Below are 14,712 nucleotides of genomic sequence, written 5' to 3' on the forward strand. Positions count from 1 at the left end.
TTTGGATTTAAACGTTGCAGCGGGAGGGGGCGGGCTCGGCCGGCGGCTCCCGATTCCCGGCTCCCGGCTGCGGCTCCCGGCTCCGCCATGGTGGTGCCGGCGCGGCGCGTGAAGACGGAGTACATGAAGCGATTCAAGGAGCCCAAGTGGGAATCGTGCGGCGCCTGCTACCTGGAGCTGCTGCACTACCGCCTCAGCCGCCGGCTCCTGGAGCAGGCGCACCGGCCCTGGCTCTGGGACGGCTGGGAGCAGGACAGCGGCAGCGGCGGCGGCAGCACCGCCGGGTCCCCTTCGCCGCCGGGCGCCGGCAGCCCCGCGGCCGCGCGGGAGGAGGAGGAGGCGGCGGGAGCGGCAGCGCCGAGCGAGGCGGGACGGGCGAGCCCCGGTAGGGAGCGCGGCGGTGGCGGCGGCACGCGTGTGTCCGGTGCGGCCCGAGCGCCCTTCCCGCGGCGGGGCCGTGATGCCCTGCCCTTCTCCGCCGGGTCGGCACAGATGGCTCTGCCCGAGCCGCCCTGCCGCGGCTTGGGGGCCGAGCCCCGATCCCAGGGGCGCCCGGGCCCGGCGGGGTGACCGTGCAGGGACAGCCGGCCGCCGCCTGGCCCGTCTTACCCGCCCCCGGGACACGGCCCGGGGGTGGCAGGGCCCACCAGCCGGGCCCCGCCGCCTGCAGCCGGATCCTGGCTAGGCCTGCGGAGAAGCCATGGCTGCGGCATCGGAGGTGTCTCTTTAAAGAGCCAAGTGGTGGCAACTCTCATCCTGAGTCACAGCTACTTATGTAAACTGTTGCCATGGGAGCCAAGCATCTCTGCAATTATATAAGAGGGTTCCCCGGCAAAAGCAGCCGCAAGTTGGACTATATGCTAGTGGCTGGCTCTTACCACAATTGCTTTCCTGGACCTGCACATGTAATGTGTCTCTGCTGAACATTTGGTACTTAATGCCACCTGAGGTTTGATCTTAGGTGTGCAGCTGAGCGTGGTTAACTTTGTAGCCTGAACTGGCGCTGAGCTGGTAATATTTTGTTCTCTTGTAGCACAGAGCAATTCCCTTCTGTTGTCTCACGATCTAAGAGAGTGGTTGGCAGATAATAACACGGTGAAGCTTCTCAAACTGGTATTTTTTATATCCCATAAGATATGGTTTCTTATGTGTAGTGAAAGAATACTGTATCTGGCAGCCATTGAGTGGCATTTTGAAATATGCTTTTTGAATCAGCTGTCTCTGTTGTACAGCAGCAGGGAAATTCCTTGAGACCTGTTCAGTTAAGCCTCATGCTGTGATGCTGTGTGGTTGTTGTTGTTGTGTTTTTTTCTTTTTTTTTTTTTTTTTTTTTGTGGGTTTTTTTTTTTTTTGTTTTGTTTTGTTTTTTGTTTCCTCTTCTCCCCAGAGTTAGATGTGCTTGTCTGGAGTGGGGGAAACTAATCTGATCCTATGCCCTTTGGGACCCGAGCTTTCCAGAATGATCTGTATTCTGATATTCTAGATTAAACTGCATTCATTAACCTTAAGCAAAAGCTTACACAAAAGCTTTATCTATGCTGTCATCTGTTCCAGAGCTTGGTGTTTCAGAGGATATTAGTGATGTGGGGTTCTGCAGTCAGCAGGGTGGCCCTGCGGTACCCAGCTCTCACATGGGGTGCACACAGCTGCTGGGTAACACACTGCACCTCCCCAAAGCTATTGCTTTGATTTCAGCTGAGATAAGTTTATGCCTGGTGGCTGGTACAGTCCTGTGTGTTGGATTCAGTATGAGAATAGTGTTGATAACACATTGATGTTTTTAGTAGTTGCTCAGCAGTACTTAAACAAAATACAGGGTTTTTCAGTTTCCTATGCTCTGCTAGGGAGCAGGTTCACCAGAAGCTGTGAGGAAGCACAGCCAGGACAGCTGACCAAACTGGCCAAAGGGATGTTCCACAGCCAGGAAGTCCTGCCCAGCCTATAAACTGGGCGGAGTTGCCCAGGAGCCACTGACTGGGCATCATGGATTTCTCTTGGGTTTTATTCTTCCCTTTTCACTACTATTATTATATTTTACTTCATTTCAATTGCCAAGATTTTTTTATCTCAACCCCGGAGTTTTCTGATTCTTGTTCCCATCCCATTGCATGAGGAGGGAGTGTGTGGTTGCGTGATACTTCATTGCTGGCTGAGGTTAAACCACAACAGCTCACCAGTATGTAAGTGTATTAGTATGCCTAGTTTTGCTTTCCTCAATCAGGCCTTGAGGAAGTTAGACTAGGAGCATACTCCATAGTATCTTGGTGACAAGAAATAAGGGATTGCAAAAGATCAGAGAGTGGTTGCATGGGAAAAGGCGATGCTCTCTAAAGGCTTGGCTTTTAGTGAGAGGAGGTGGAAGCTGTTGAAGCTGCACTCAGAACCTGGCATTCCCAGCTTTTCTGATGCACTTTGAATATGTACAAGCCTGGGCAGTTGTTGTAGGGACCTGAATTTATCTTTGCTCTTGTTGAGCCTATGGGTAGAGCACATAAACCTGCTACAATCTAATGGTACCGGCAGTTGCCAAAGCTAGAGACTGCTGGCCAGGGTGTTCAGCTCACTCATTAGCCTGCTTCCTGATTCCTTCCCTGACTCCCCTCTAGGAAAAAGTCCAGCTGGAGTTACTTGGTAGTCTGATTCTAGTTGGGATTCTGCAGGGAATAACAGCTGGCTAGCTATGCAGGCCCTGTCTGCGGTCAGTGTTGGTGCGTGTGACTATCCAGTGCATCCAGTTGTGTCCTCAGTCCTACAGCTGTGGCAAAGGGACTGTGGGACACCAGTGGCCTGCCAGGCAGCTGTGCTTCTGTAACTGATATACCTTTTCCATGGATGCTGTAAGGGAATGCCGAAGGTTTTGCTAGGTCCTTGCTATTTTATACTTATAGTGGGAGAAAAATCTGTACTTCACATTCACTTCTTTGCCAAATTAATAAACATTTTTTAACTTCTGCGAGTATTTAAGAGCTTTGCTAAGTCTTCAGCAGAAGGACTGAAAACAACTCTGCTTAGGCAGCTGGGTTTAATGGATATTTATTGTATCTTCATGCACACATAAGGAGGTGACACATTTAGTATTGGACAATCATAAGGATACATTTTTCTTCTGCTTAGTGGCTGGCTAATTAAGGCATGTGGAAGAGATAACATAGAAACTACCACTCTGAAGCTTCTACTATTAAACTGCCCTTTTTTTTTTTTTTTTTTTTTTTTCTTTTTTACTCTGAAAGAATGTAATTACACTGAAGTGCTGTGGGGGTAGCTGAGTGTGCTCATGTTGATGACATCTTTTGTCTTCTGAATCTGACATCCACCCACATGCTGGAATATCCTAGCTGTTACCTGGCTACTGCTGCTTCCTGCTGTTTTGTGGGGAATCTGATTTCTGCCTGAGTAGTATTGACAGTGCTTGTTGCCAAGATGGCAACAAGCTGGTCAGCACTAATGTTGTTTAATATCTGAGGTAAATTTGAGGTAAACACAATTCATAATGGCATGTGTCACCCTGGTTTCCTCTTTCTCTCGCTGAAATGAGCCTGTATGTGTTTATAAAAGTTGTGAATGCTTCTGGTGTGTGAAGAGGAAGTGCATGTAGGCATCTTGGCTTTAATGTTCAGTGGTCTTGGTCTAAAGCACTGCCAGTGTGAACCCCTGGGGCAGCACATAGGATAGGATAAATGTGCTTTGTTGCTGTGTCTTGCTCTGAAGCTATGGCTGAGTGATACCAAGGTGTGTTTGGAGGCAACTTTGGGTTAATTCCTTCTGACTCTCCACTTCTGGCAGCTGTTTGTGGGATTGTTCTGTGGAACATGCCTAGGCACAGATGTGCTTTCAAAATAATCCCACAAAATCTTGACCTAAATGAACTGGTCTAGTTATGGTGTAGACACATCCTCAAAGCTGTCAACAGAAGCCAGTGGGCTGGTAAGTAGAAGACAAGCTCTTGGCAGCAGTGCTGCTGTCAGACCTGTTGCTTGTGAAATGACACCGCTGCACACACATGCAGGATGAAGGCATCTTCCAATCCTTATTGCCACTTTGCCTTCAGCATTTTTGTGTTGTGGTCTTAAGTAACAGCAGTGACAAGCTGCCATCAAAGGAGTTGCCTCAAAAGTATTTGGAAAGTGACTGATCTGGATTAGTGGAACTAAACAGAAGATCCGATTTCAAACTTGTTCCCTGATCTTGTCTGTCATCGCGTTGCAGGTGCATTTGCTGGCCCATGTATGTGGGAAGGAGCAGATTGTGATTGGGATAGAAGGCAAAGGTGTCAATTCAGGGGTTTAGAGTACTGTTATTTAAAATTGCTCCCATTTTTTTCCTTTGCTATCAAGCCAATCCAGTAATTACTTTCCAAACTCTGCTGCAGATGAAGCTTGTGTGAATCTAATCAGCTCTGAGCTGCTGTGCATCTGCTAGCTCCAGTATTGCCTCACACAAGATCTGCCTTGAAGAAATGATGTTGCAATCTGTTTCATCTGTAGTAACTTACTTTCTACCCAGCTCTAGATACCCACAACTGGTTTTATAGCCCCTTCAAGAGGTGTAGCAGACCTGGCCAGCTTGGGGAGGTGTTGGTACAAAAGCAGGAAACTTGCAGTTCTGCCTGCAGCAATGCAAGCACGAAGTGCTTCTCCTGATGCTGGGTAGTGCTGTAAGGAGCCAGCATCTCTATATAGATATAATACCACTGACCCCTGTGACCTGGCCCGTGGGTCTAATCAGAATGCTGTTGGTATCTGTAGTAAGTCATCAAGGCCTTTGAAATGGGGGTCCCGTCTGCCCCCCGGGGGTGCAGTGTTGTGGGAGAGAGCAGCTCCCCTGGAGCTCTTCGTGCCTGAGCCGAGCTGTTATGCAAGCGGGGCGATGCAGCAGGGCTTAAGTGACCTCTTCTGGGCAGGAGCTTTCAGCAGCCGTGTTGGGTGGGCCTGACAGACTTGTTCTGCTCGTTAAGCACTTAATCCCCTCCTGTCCATTCAGTGTGCTCTGCCTAGCAGCCATGATGCAATTTTAAACGTTTCTAGCTTTTCCCCTCTCCTGCCTAATCCCTGTAGTGCTGCAAGCTGGTCAGTTCTGCGTTTCCTGTGTCTGCTGGAGCTGGTGCTCTGCATGGGAAGGAGAAGATGGGTAGGAATTGCTGGTGCCTGGACTTCCTCCTGAGCAGCTGGGTCTAAGTCCTGCTGTCAATTGCTGCTCTTCTGACTTCATATGAAAAGTGCTGCCTAAGAAAATGGCTTGGATATATGTGGTTTTAAATAAAAGGTTTAAATAACTGTTAGAGATCTTGTGCCTTCATCAGCTGAGTTCTGTGTAAATGGCACTGTGGCAGTGGGTTCATGGAAACCCCTGCTCTAATAGCAGGTGCTCCTAAGTGCTACAGTACACTCTGGCATACAGCATTTACTGAAAGGCTGTGCACAGGACTCTGAGTGCCATTTACCCATATGCTTTTATTGCTATTTTGGGACAAGCTGGCTCAATCATTTCTGGACCAGCTGGAGCTATATCCTGGTGAGCAGCATCCCCAGGCATGGCTGTTGCCTTGTTTTTTGAAGCTGAAGTATCCATGTAATTGCAGAGCCCCCACTTTCCTGTATTTTTAAGTCTCTAAATGCCACTTCTGCTGTTTATGAAGTCAGTGTTGCTCCATCCCCCTTTGCAGAGAAGGAAGATGACATTTTCCTTTGAATGGAGGATGGAACAGCTTTCCAAAAGGAAAAGCACTCTTGTTGCAGAATTGACAGCAATATGTTCCCTTTCAGAGTTTAATTTTCTCAAAACAGTGCTTCCTTCTGATAATGGACCTAGGCAGTCCCTCTTTTGGAGTGGCTGTGTAGGGAGATGCTCAGATAATATTTTGTAAGGGGATAACTCTGTGCTGCCTGTTTGCAGTCATGTTGAATGGGCTGCCTTGTTTTAGAGTGAAGCTGTATGTCCTGGAGCACAGGGAAAACAAGCAAAACGTCTGAGCTCACTGCTGCTGTCTTTTACCAGCCTTGTCTATAATAACTGAAACTACATCCAGCCAATATTTAGGTATGTAAAATTAATCTAGCCATTTTTACTCTCAACATGCCACTACTTTGACCTTGACTATTTTTTTTTTGTTGTTTTGTAATGTCATTGAACTGAACTCTCAACAAATACAGCTCTAAATACTTTAACATTGCTGGCCACCCTTTACCAAATACTCAGCTGCACTGCAGTATCACCTGTAGATGAATGCTACACCTGCACATCTTGGAAGATGGTTATAGGCAAGCCTGAACAGGGCCCAGCACCAGGGCCTCTGTGCTGCTTGGCAGCATGTAGAAACCATGCTGGCCAGGCTAACAGCTAGGAAGAGAGCATAAGGCTTGCCTTAGGGGAATTCTGGGGCATGGAACAAGCCTTGGTATCTTTACCCTGCAAATGTGAAGTGAGTGCTAGAGTAAATGGATTCATAATCTCTGTGCCAGGCAGGAAACTTCTATTTAATCAGATCTGGATGGATACAGAACTGAGATTAAAGCAGCGTTGGATTGGGCATGCACATGCTTGAAATCACAGCAATTATCAGAAATGGTTGCCATTATGTCACAGGATTGGCAAGCCCTTCTGCTTTTAATGATGAAAACACCTGAGTAAAAACTGCACTACTTATCCTTGGTCAACCTGTCAATATGTAAGCAAGCTCTAAACCAGAAGAACTCCCTATGACAGTGAAGGAACTCCTGTCCATCCTAGTGTATGCCGGTGGTGGCTGAATGTGCTGAGACTTGGAACAGAGGTGGCGTGGAACTGGTCCCCACCAGAAGCAGAAATAGATGGTGTGGTAGAAAACTTGCAAGTTTGGTGTGTTTGTGTCAGCAGAGTTTGATGAGTCTAGCAGAAGACAGAATCTAATGATAAGACTTGAAAGCAATTGGTTACTAGTGGACTCCTATACTCTTAGGCCAATAAAAGGCATGTGTCTTGTAGGTGATCACACACTATAAGGGGAAGAAAATTGGCTCTAATGGAACAGTTGTTTCTGTGTTTTTATTAATTAATTAATATTTTATATAATGCTGGTTCAGTCTTCAGTGATGATCTAGACTGTAATGATTCAGCCTTTAAATTCTCTTGCACAGACCCTACTCTCCATACCCAGTAACTGAAGGACTATTGCTGGCCCCTTGCTATGAAAGGCTTAAATGCATGGGATAAATGAGCCTTGGAGAGTAATGCCTGCAGAGTGTGGTACTTTAAACATACAACATAATTCACTGATCAGGTAGCAAAGGTGATGTCTACTACTTTGTGGGTTTTTGCTTCATACTTTCCTCTCCTTCATAAGCAGAAAACTGTAACAGATGTATGTATAAACAGGGAGCTTGAAAATGAATCAATCACCTTTTTCAGCAGAAGCTGATAATATGAGGGATATAATATTGCACATGGTCTTATCAAACTTCATCTCTGGCTAGCAGCATCTATGTGGCATTCAGTGCCCCATCTGTTTGCTGTCTGAGACATGCAGGGATGAAATAGTGAAGACAGAAGATCACTGGAAACAGTCTTTAAGTTCTGTCTGGGGCTGTTGGTTATCTGTAACCTCACCAGTGAAAGGTATTTTTAAGTATGTGAAAGCTGTATTGTAGTCACTAAGGAAAGAATGAAGACATTGAAGCAAGGTGTATGTCTGTTGCTAAGGGAGCAATGACTTCTTGAATTTCTAAAAACACAATTTCAATGTTGTATAGAGAGGCTGTGCAAATCAGACATTAATATGTTGTCACTAGGAACTTAAAGCATTACTTTTTTTTCACAGAGAAAGAAAAAGAAGATCAAGAAAAGCAGGAGAAGGAGGAGCAAGAGAAAACTGTAGAACATACTTCTGTAAAGGAAGCAGACAAAACCAGCCGTACAGGACGACGTCCAAGTCGAAGTGCCTTGTCCAGTCGTAATGATCGAAAATCAGCCAAAAGTCCCCAAAGGACAGATGCACCAAAGGAGAATAAACATCCATTTGCTCTGTATGGGTGGGGAGAAAGACAGACGGATACTGGGAGCCAGAAAACTCACAATGTCTGTGCTTCTGCTTCAGTGAATGAAGTAAGTAAGAGCTTCTGTTTCATTTAAAGGCAGTGACTACATAGTGCCTACAGATGTCTTAATAGCTAGGTAAAACTTCTCAGGGGTCCCTTTTACTTGAATGTATGGAGATTCCAGCAGTAGATCCTAGCAATAAACCTGAAGAGTCTTGAGATGTCCAAATAAGAGGTCTTTACTGTTGGATTGGAAGCTTCCCAGGTTTGACAAATACTTTCAAGTTCTAATTAAAACTGCCTGATCTGTTTATGGCTGTTACAGTGTTACCAGCAAAGTTGGCTGTTATAAAAGTATTTCTGCATTCTGAACTTCCTAAGAAGAGAGGAGCAGGCAGTTAACACCAGGCACCCCATAGCAGGCAGACACAGCACTGGGGAAGTGCTTGTGCTGTGAAAGAGTGACTTTTGCTGGAGCACTTCCTAGACTAGGAGCCTCACTGAGATGGTACAAGTGCTTCTCTGCTAAGATGTCTTGTCTAGCAGCCTATTTTGGTGGCTTGCCAGTAGGAGATGTTGCTTGCAGCAGAATGGTCTATCAGATGGCTGATGGATTACAGGGCTGGTGTAAATATTACCAAAATAACACAAATTAAATTCATGTGGCCATGGACAGCACCAGGATTCTGCTGTGTTTCCTAGCTTAGAAACAGCAAAAGAAGTGTTTTAACAGATCCATTTCTTTCTTCTCTGTAAATCTCCTAAGCTGGTAAAACACAATCATTAATGCATCCCTGCCAGTGTCTTGTTATCTTACTGCTAATGTAGAGTCTGAGTCTGTGACACAAGATACCTGAAGATTGAGGTGGGAGTGGTTGTGCTGTGCAAGATGGAGCTGGCCTTTGATGGGCTGTTTTGGGAGGGATTTGAAGCCCAGGCTTTTGCTTCCTGGACAGCTTAAACCTTTGACCCAAAGGAGGAATGTAGGCCTTACAGCTTTGGAAAGAAGCTGCCTTTCCTGATAATGGACACTAATGCTAATTTGATAAACTTTGGTCAGTGCACAAAATAGTTGAGTGGTGCTTTATGTTGAAGCCTAGAAGAGGCTGAAGTCTCACATAAGCAGAATTATTTATATTTTATCTTAGACATCTAATATTTTTTACACTAGAAACAGTAATGGAACACCTCAGTTCTGGTCTTGAGTTTGGACTGAAAAGGCAGAACATTTCTGAAACTCCCAATTATGCGTTGTTTTGTCACTGAGGATGTTTCTTTATGTAGAAGCTAACTACTTACTGCCTGCTGAGGTTACTTTTTCTTGCACGTTTGAAAGGTGCTGCTTACCCCTTATTGAGATGGGAGATAGGGTTTTCAATCTGGAGACAGATGCAAACAAACATAGAAACTGGCTCTTCACATTTAATTTTGGTGGAAATATGATAATTTATTAATATAAAAATGTATGTAATTGTGTGCTCAGCACATTGTTAAAAAGGAAGATATTTAGTCTCTAAGGGATCTCTTGGGTTTGGTCTTACTAATATGACTTAAGTTTTAAGGGATGCTTAGGCATATTGAGAGTGATTAAGATTATTAGTGACAGAAATAGAGAACTGAAGTTTTTAGAATACATCTGAGTAAGACTGAAACATTCAAGATTTTTGCAATAATTTAATAGTTGGAAGTGTGAAAGATAATGCAGAACAGAATTTGAAGCACTTCTCATAAAAAAAAAGGAATCTGTGTTGAGTTAGTGGTACAAATTAGAGAAGAAAATGTAACCTTGCTCACAATCTGTTCTTCAAGATGGGGGACTGGGACAAATAAAAAGTGAGCCTCATCATTCCTGTGGGGTTCCTAGGCTGTTCTCCTTCCGTAATACTAACTCTGGTCTTTTAGATTCATGAATCTGCCCTACGAGCAAAGAACAGGAGACAAGTGGAGAAAAGGAAGCTCTCTCAGAGGCGAGTGCGCTCAGCAGAGGCACAAAACACTTGGCGAACAAAGCCCTCCCCACCAGACAACCCCTGGATGACAGAGTACATGAGATGCTACTCAGCAAGAGCTCTCTGAACCTGGATTCCCTTAGGCATCCTCAGAAGAAGTTACGCATATCAGGACACTGGTGCAAGGAACCAAACCACTTATGCAAGGTTTTTATAGGGAGTTTCCAGCTGTTAAAATATTTGTTACAATGTTTTTATCTTGGCTACCTACCTCACAGTGGGGTGTATCCTTGGAGCCATAACATTTGAAGAGGCTTTTAGATATAACTACCCAAACTTTTAGACAATTCCCCTTTTGGGAATTTTTCTAATGCTTCAGTTAGCTTGTTTTGAGGGTGGGAGGGTGAACCTTAGCATACAGGGAGTTAAAGCAAACACTTTTTTGATCATGGTTACAAATAATCTGTTTTCCCTTATTTAAAGTACAAGTCATGGGAGATGGTATTGGGGAAAGACTTCAAAGGAGTGATGGAGGTGCCTTTGTATTTATAAAACTATTTAACACTTTCATTAAAATAAGCATATGAAGACAGGCAACAGGAAGCCGGTGTGTCTGGTAACTAGCTTTAGTGTAGATGCTTTAGGCAGGCAAATACCAAGTCTGTACACAGCAACTTTAAAAACAACAACAAAAAATCCCAAACAATAACAACCTTGTTTGATTAGTGAATCTGCTGATGCTAACTTTTATCACGGTTTCTAAGGTCATTAGAATAAACCACTCATTTTCAGGGCAAGAAACAGCTACAGGATCATTTTGCTGTAGCTGTTCCTGTTGTACCAAATAACTAATGTAGACAATCATTATCTGATAGCTGCCACTCACTAAGCAGTTACTTGTTCTACAAATATAGTGCTGTACCACTGTACTAATCTCGTGGTCACACTTAGTCTGTACTTAATCATGTAAATGCATTTATTGAAGGAGAGGGCTGGCTCCTTTCTGGTGAGGTCTATTTTTAGCACTTCAGAGTATCTATTATGCTCAGTGGGGGTCAGAGTGCAATACGCATTCCGCTTGGAGGTATTATACAACTATATTGTTAAAGGGTTTAAACGTAAAATTTGTGTTGATAAAACTTGTAGATGACTTGCTGCCTCTCGAAATTGGTGCAGAACCCCTCACTTATGGGGGGGTGGGGAGGGGATAAGGGCTAGGGAAAGGAGGGGTGTATTCTTTAGTAAACAAGAACATATAATGAAGTTTGAACATTTTTGTTTTGTAGGTCCTACTTCTACATAGTAAGATAGTCATTGTGTTATCCTTGGTGGTTTTGTTTCTCTCAGGTGGCTGTAAATGATCTTTTTTTTTTTAGTTTGCTAACTATGCTTTAGGCAGATGATTGCTGTAATTGTGAGCTTCAAAGTTTTGTTCAGATGTGTTGTGCGTTAGTTACATATGCTGGTTATCTCAGTTTAATTGTTTTGAAGCTTGTGTGTTACAGGCTGGACATATTCCCACAGGAAGCATACCTGCACTTCTAGAGCAGAAATCTGCACTAGTTTTAGCTTCATTCCACAATCTCAGTGAGTAAGGAGGACTCTAGAATTACTATTGCAACAGAGTACACATGCTTAGTGAAAAATCTGATTGTGGTCTTGTATGAAGTAATTGTGCAAAGGGTCCAAGGACTGCTGCCTCCTAGTGTCTATTACATCACTAAAGGTTTCATTACTCATAATTTAAATTTTGTTAAAATGTCCTAGAATCCATGAAATTATAATCCGTTTTTATTTAACCAGCCTTTTAAGCATAAAGCTATAAAAATACAGACCACTCTTATTGAAGGCGACCTATTTAAGAACTTACAGCTTTTAAGTCTGGGAAAACACAGCATGATTAAGAATGTTTTATATGCAGCAAAATCCCTGTAGGGGACTTTGACTGCTAAGTAAACCATAGGCTAGAACTTTCTGAAACTTTAGAACAGTGCCCAAAACTGGGGACAACTACTCCGGAGAATGCCTTTATTCCATATGAGATTCTTTTGATTTCCTTTTATGCTGTGTTTTTCTCTTTAAATAACTGCTGTAAATATGCTTAGCTTGCTTCTGATGCTGTTGCAGTTCCAGAAGCCGCCCAAGCTTTGCACAACAGTGTCAAAGCACCAACTCAGTAGTGTTTAACAGCCTTATTCAATAAAATCTTGCCTGTTCCTGTTGCCCACACGCTTTGTAGGCTTGTGATGGATTGTGCCCTCAGTGCATTTTGTCACATTCAACAGTTTCCTTGACTGTGTAGGGCAAGACTCATCTTGCCATGCTTTTGAAGACAGCTTCTACATTTCTCTCTTCCCACAGGGAATGGAGGAGCCAGGATGACTATGTGCCTGCTTTAAGTACCTGTGTTTGGATAATATGTATCTCCCATTAGGTGTTTGTGTTTTCAATAACTATAGGAGGCCTAAGTGTCTTCTGCCTTGGATACTGGGGAACTAAAAACATCACCCACAGGCCTGCCCAGGTCTTCAAATGAGAATTTTCAACAGCATCAAGACTGCTGTATACTGAGGAAAATTGTCTAGTCCTAATTCTTATCTGGTCAAGAGCTGCTCCCCACAAAGACCACTTACTAAAAGACAGCAGATACACTAATAAGGTCTTGTGAGTCTTCATTGTGCTTTTTCAAATGATCTGTAGCCAAAACAATTCTGGGTGCTCTGTTGGTACTATCTGGGTTTAAGTAATACAATACCTGATGTGAGGGGTAAATTATTCTGCAAATCAGGTAGCCTTCCTGTATTTGGGTATTAATTGACTGTAAAGGTACTATTTTGCTTAGACTATATGAAATAGTATAGCTCTGATCACTGTAAGCTCTATGTGTGAAGTATTTGGTCTGGAAAACTGCTGGTGCTTTGATGTTAACAAATGGAAAGCCGACTGCATTGTAAAGCAGAACTTTCCAGATCTGAAAGCTTTAAGTATATTCCACAGATTCCTACAGGAGGTGGCCATTTGCTTCAAATTGGACTCACTGAAAAGTAGAAAACCTAGTGAATGTCTCCCTATAAATTAAGGAATTTCTAAATGTTGTCTTGCATGGACTCTTGAATTTAGCAAATTGGTGAACACTTCTCACTCCTGTTTTAGAAGTAAAACATTTTGGTAAGAACACAGTAAATACTCAATTGTCCAAAATCTTAATTAAAATGACTGTTTATTCCTTTGTTTCTGGAAGTACTTAGATAAGTGAAGCAAGAGTTTTACAATGTGTAATGCTGCAGTTTAACTATAGTGTTGTGAAGACTAGTGTTTACAGTGTAAAATGTTACCATGAAAACTGCAAAAGAATGTCCTGTAAAATACAGTAGCATGCCTGTTCAGTCACTGCTGTCACATCTTTGCAAGTATGAAATACAGACTTTTTCACAGGAAGCTGAGATAGTCAAGGTCATAGCTAAACTTAGAGCCAACCTTAACAAAACTGAGGAACAGTTTCTGGTAAGAATTTTATCCAGGTAGCACATGCAAATTTAAATTGAATTTCTAACACAGAGGGAAGTGTATCTATTCTCACTTTTATGGCATAATGTAGTGCCACTGAAATATAAAGGCCTCTCTGACTTTTTTTTAAACTGTGATAGGGACCAAATGCTAGCAATCTGAGGGCCTAATGTATGGTAACCTGGATGTTCCAGTTTATTTTTCAGCTCAGTTAGTGCACTCAGCAGCAAAGCCATAAATGGAGCCTGACTCAACACCTTGACAAGTAGCCCCATGAAATTAGGGGAACAAGTGAATGGGAAGCTGCCTCAGCTATTGTTAGCACTGAATTCACTTTAAAAATAATAGGGAAATACCATCTAAGCTTGAAGCAATATGTGTTTTTTAAGGTTTTTAAACAGTATTTGTTTTTAATGCCTCTGTATTGTCTGTTTTAATAGTGTAGTGTCAACTTGTACATGTGAATAAAATGAATGACACAAAGTGCCTGGACTGTTTGTACTGTGCTTTTTGGGATTTCAGGTTTTTTTTTTTCCCCTTACAGGATACTTTAGTTCCTGCATGCAAACTGTGGCTTCTGCTTGTCCCAGGTAGTCTCTCCTGGAATGTAAGTGACAGGCTTCTATAAGATTGGGTATGAAGTTAGATTACAGTTACCACTCCAGCCTCTTATGTTCCTCCTGTAACTCTCACAGAGATTCTTAACATCCTTTCCTGACCTGAATCACTGTTTTTGCCCTACTATGATACGAAAAAACCACAGCTGTACTAGCTATCTTAAATGCTATGCCTTTAAGAATATAAATGTAAAGCTTTGGAGGAAAAAGGACAACAGAGAGAAAACAGGAAGCTGTATCACTATGAACAGGTATACTCATGCAAACAGGAAAAAATAAGCTTTTAAAAGCTGACTACGCTGAGGTTCTCTATGCCATGGATTCTTCAGTAAATGAATGAGACTATTTTTACTGAGGATTTACAATGTATTTCTTGAGATTTTTATAGTGTTAATTCTTCCAGCATATAAAGTATAACGGAAATGAGGTATACAGACTAATCAGGTTTTTCTATGGCATTTGATTTTTACAGGTCTTAAGGGAACGCTTGAGCTGTACTGCAACACTTATTTGAATATAAAAAAAGGATGAGGCAACTGTGAATTCTATGTGAGTTTCCAAACAGTCATGTTATTGACTTCACTTAACAGATAAAGCTTGTACAAGTACACAGGATTAACTGGAAGAAAA

The 14,712-nt window shown here is 43.1% G+C and overlaps 1 protein-coding gene across 1 annotated transcript; it reads left to right on the top strand.

The window, feature by feature from the left end:
- Positions 1-13,951, top strand: CCSAP (centriole, cilia and spindle associated protein). The gene is made up of 3 exons (XM_021527130.3): positions 1-385; positions 7,793-8,076; positions 9,912-13,951. Exons 1-3 carry the CDS (start codon positions 88-90, stop codon positions 10,083-10,085), a joined length of 756 nt encoding a protein of 251 aa, XP_021382805.2. The 5' UTR covers positions 1-87; the 3' UTR covers positions 10,086-13,951.
- Positions 13,952-14,712: the final 761 nt, after the last annotated feature.

This window comes from Lonchura striata, chromosome 3, assembly GCF_046129695.1.
Source record: "Lonchura striata isolate bLonStr1 chromosome 3, bLonStr1.mat, whole genome shotgun sequence".
Lineage (NCBI taxonomy): Eukaryota > Metazoa > Chordata > Aves > Passeriformes > Estrildidae > Lonchura > Lonchura striata.